This window comes from Trachemys scripta, chromosome 1, assembly GCF_013100865.1.
Source record: "Trachemys scripta elegans isolate TJP31775 chromosome 1, CAS_Tse_1.0, whole genome shotgun sequence".
Classification (NCBI taxonomy): Eukaryota; Metazoa; Chordata; order Testudines; family Emydidae; genus Trachemys; species Trachemys scripta.
In genome coordinates this window covers 192,066,071-192,068,640 of record NC_048298.1, presented here as the reverse complement: position 1 = coordinate 192,068,640, position 2,570 = coordinate 192,066,071, and the positions used below count along the sequence as shown (strand labels likewise).

The following is a 2,570-nucleotide window of genomic DNA, read 5'->3' as shown; positions in this document are numbered from 1 at the left end:
ACTAATTTGTCCGGTACTGATGTTAGACTTACTGGTCTGTGATTGCCGGGATCACCTCTAGAGCCCTTTTTAAATATTGGTGTTACATTAGCTATCTTCCAGTCATTAGGTACAGAAGCCGATTTAAAGGACAGGTTACAAACCCTAGTTAATAGTTCTGCAACTTCACATTTGAGTTCTTTCAGAACTCTTGGGTGAATGCCATCTGGTCCCGATGACTTGTTAATGTTAGGTTTATCAATTAATTCCAAAACCTCCTCTAGTGACACTTCAATCTGTGACAGTTCCTCAGATTTGTCACCTACAAAAGCCGGCTCAGGTTTGAGAATCTCCCTAACATCCTCAGCCGTGATGACTGAAGCAAAGAATTCGTTTAGTTTCTCCGCAATGACTTTATCATCTTTAAGCGCTCCTTTTGTATCTCGATCATTCAGGGGCCCCACTGGTTGTTTAGCAGGCTTCCTGCTTCTGATGTAATTAAAAAACATTTTGTTATTACCTTTTGATTTTTTGGCTAGCCGTTCTTCAAACTCCTCTTTGGCTTTTCTTATTACATTTTTACACTTAATTTGGCAGTGTTTATTCTCCTTTCTATTTACCTCACTAGGATTTGACTTCCACTTTCCACTATTGGAGAAACGCTTATCAAGCCTTGCGCAAAAGATATTGTAACGTGCATGTTGAGCAAGCAGTCTGGTAAAAAAATTGATGCTGTACAGTTGTCAAATAATACTGTTGCACGCCATATTAAAGATCTTGCCGATGACATAGAAAAAGAGCTAGTTTGCCGACTGAAAATTTGCCATGAGTATTCATTGCAGCTAGATGAGTCCACTGACGTTTCAGGACTTGCTGTGTTACTAGTATTTGTCCGATATAGATTTAATAATATTATTGAAGAGGACCTGCTCTTATGTGAATCTCCGCAAAGCAACACGACTGGAGAAGAAATATTCAACTGCATCAACAATTTTATCAGAAAGCATGTAATTAATTGGGGAAAATGTATTGATGTATGTACTGACGGTGCTCGGGCAATGATCGGGAAGATGAAGGGAGTTGTAATGCGAATCCTAAGTGTGGCACCAGAAAGCACTAAGAACCATTGTGTTCTACACAGACAAGCACTTGCAGTTAAAAAAATACCAGCATATCTGAAAATTGTGCTTGATGAAGCAAATGATCAATTTTGTCAAATCTCGACCACTTCAATCCAGGTTATTTAAAATTTTGTGTGAGGAAATGGGTAGTCAGCACAAAACGCTTCTTTTACATACGGAAGTGAGGTGGCTATCCAGAGGAAAAGTGCTTGTGAGGCTTTTTGAGCTCTGTAATGAACTACTGGTATTCTTCACTTCAGATAATTCAGGATGCAAATTTAATGACTGTCTGACAAATTCCTCGTGGCTAATGAGACTTGTATATCTTGCAGATATTTTTGCAAAATTAAATGAAATTAATCTGTCGCCGCAAGGAAAGAATGTGACCATTTTTACAATGGATAAAATTTCATCGTTAAAAAAGAAGCTGGAATTCTGGGCATCTTCTGTAGAACAGAATAACTTCGACTGCTTCCCTACAGTACATGAATTTCTGACTGAAATAAATTCTATACTCCATGAAGAAGTTTCCAGCACCATTTTACAGCACTTACGTGACTTGCAGGCCTCTTTATTAGAATATTTTCCTTCTACAATTACTGATGATAATGCTTGGGTTCGAAATCCATTTGTAATTACAGCCAAACCAGTCAGCTTTACTGTGCATGATTATGAAAGCCTAATTGACTTAATTTCTGACTCTGATTTGAAACAAAAGTTTAAGGATCTTCCGCTGAATAATTTTTGGAGCAGCCTAATAGAAGAGTACTCTAATGTGGCTAAACGTGCAGTTCAAGTGCGCCTTCCTTTTACTACAACTTATTTGTGAGAGACGTGCTCTTCGTAGTATACTGCAACAAAAACCAAATATAGGAATAGACTTGATGCTGCGCCTGACATGAGGATTCAACTTTCCAGCATTATTCCTAATATTAAGCGAATTTGTGATAGAAAAATGCAGAAACACCAATCCCATTAAATCCAAATTTGTATTTCTGTCTATAAAAATAGATTTTCCTAGTAAAAATCTAATTTGTTTGATGTTTGTGTATATATAAAAACAGGTTTTTTTAAGTGGAACACTGTTTTTAATTTTGACTCTTGCACTTGATTTTTGTACTACTTTATACGTGTTTTCCAGTTAGAAATTGTTAGTTTGTTATGTTAAATTTGTATTTTTGCTTTGTTTTATAAAATACAGCCCTACGCATTCCAAATTCAGCACTGAGCTAGGGAAGCCCACCAGAATGCCGACTTCTTTTCCAGGGAAGCAGGGGAGCAATCAGATGGCCACAGGTCTCCTGGTTCCATCTTGAGGGGGAGGGTGTGTGATGGGGTATACAAACACCACACTGGTCAACAAGGGGTTAAGGGATTATTTTCCACTCAGCCAGCCCTGCCCCGCCACACCTGCAGCAAATGCTCCATCTGCTGAAGGAATTAAAAAAAAAGAGGGAAACAGTTCATTTG

The 2,570-nt window shown here is 38.1% G+C and overlaps 1 protein-coding gene across 1 annotated transcript; it reads left to right on the top strand.

Moving 5' to 3' along the window:
- Positions 1–623: 623 nt before the first annotated feature.
- On the top strand, positions 624–2,134 carry LOC117877617 (zinc finger BED domain-containing protein 5-like; the record flags this gene model as incomplete). The annotated part of the gene is given in 2 exon segments (XM_034770897.1): positions 624–1,174; positions 1,176–2,134. Coding segments are annotated over 2 exon segments (1,455 nt in total), but the record flags the coding sequence as incomplete, so codon positions are not given.
- Between the last annotated feature and the right edge of the window lie 436 nt (positions 2,135–2,570).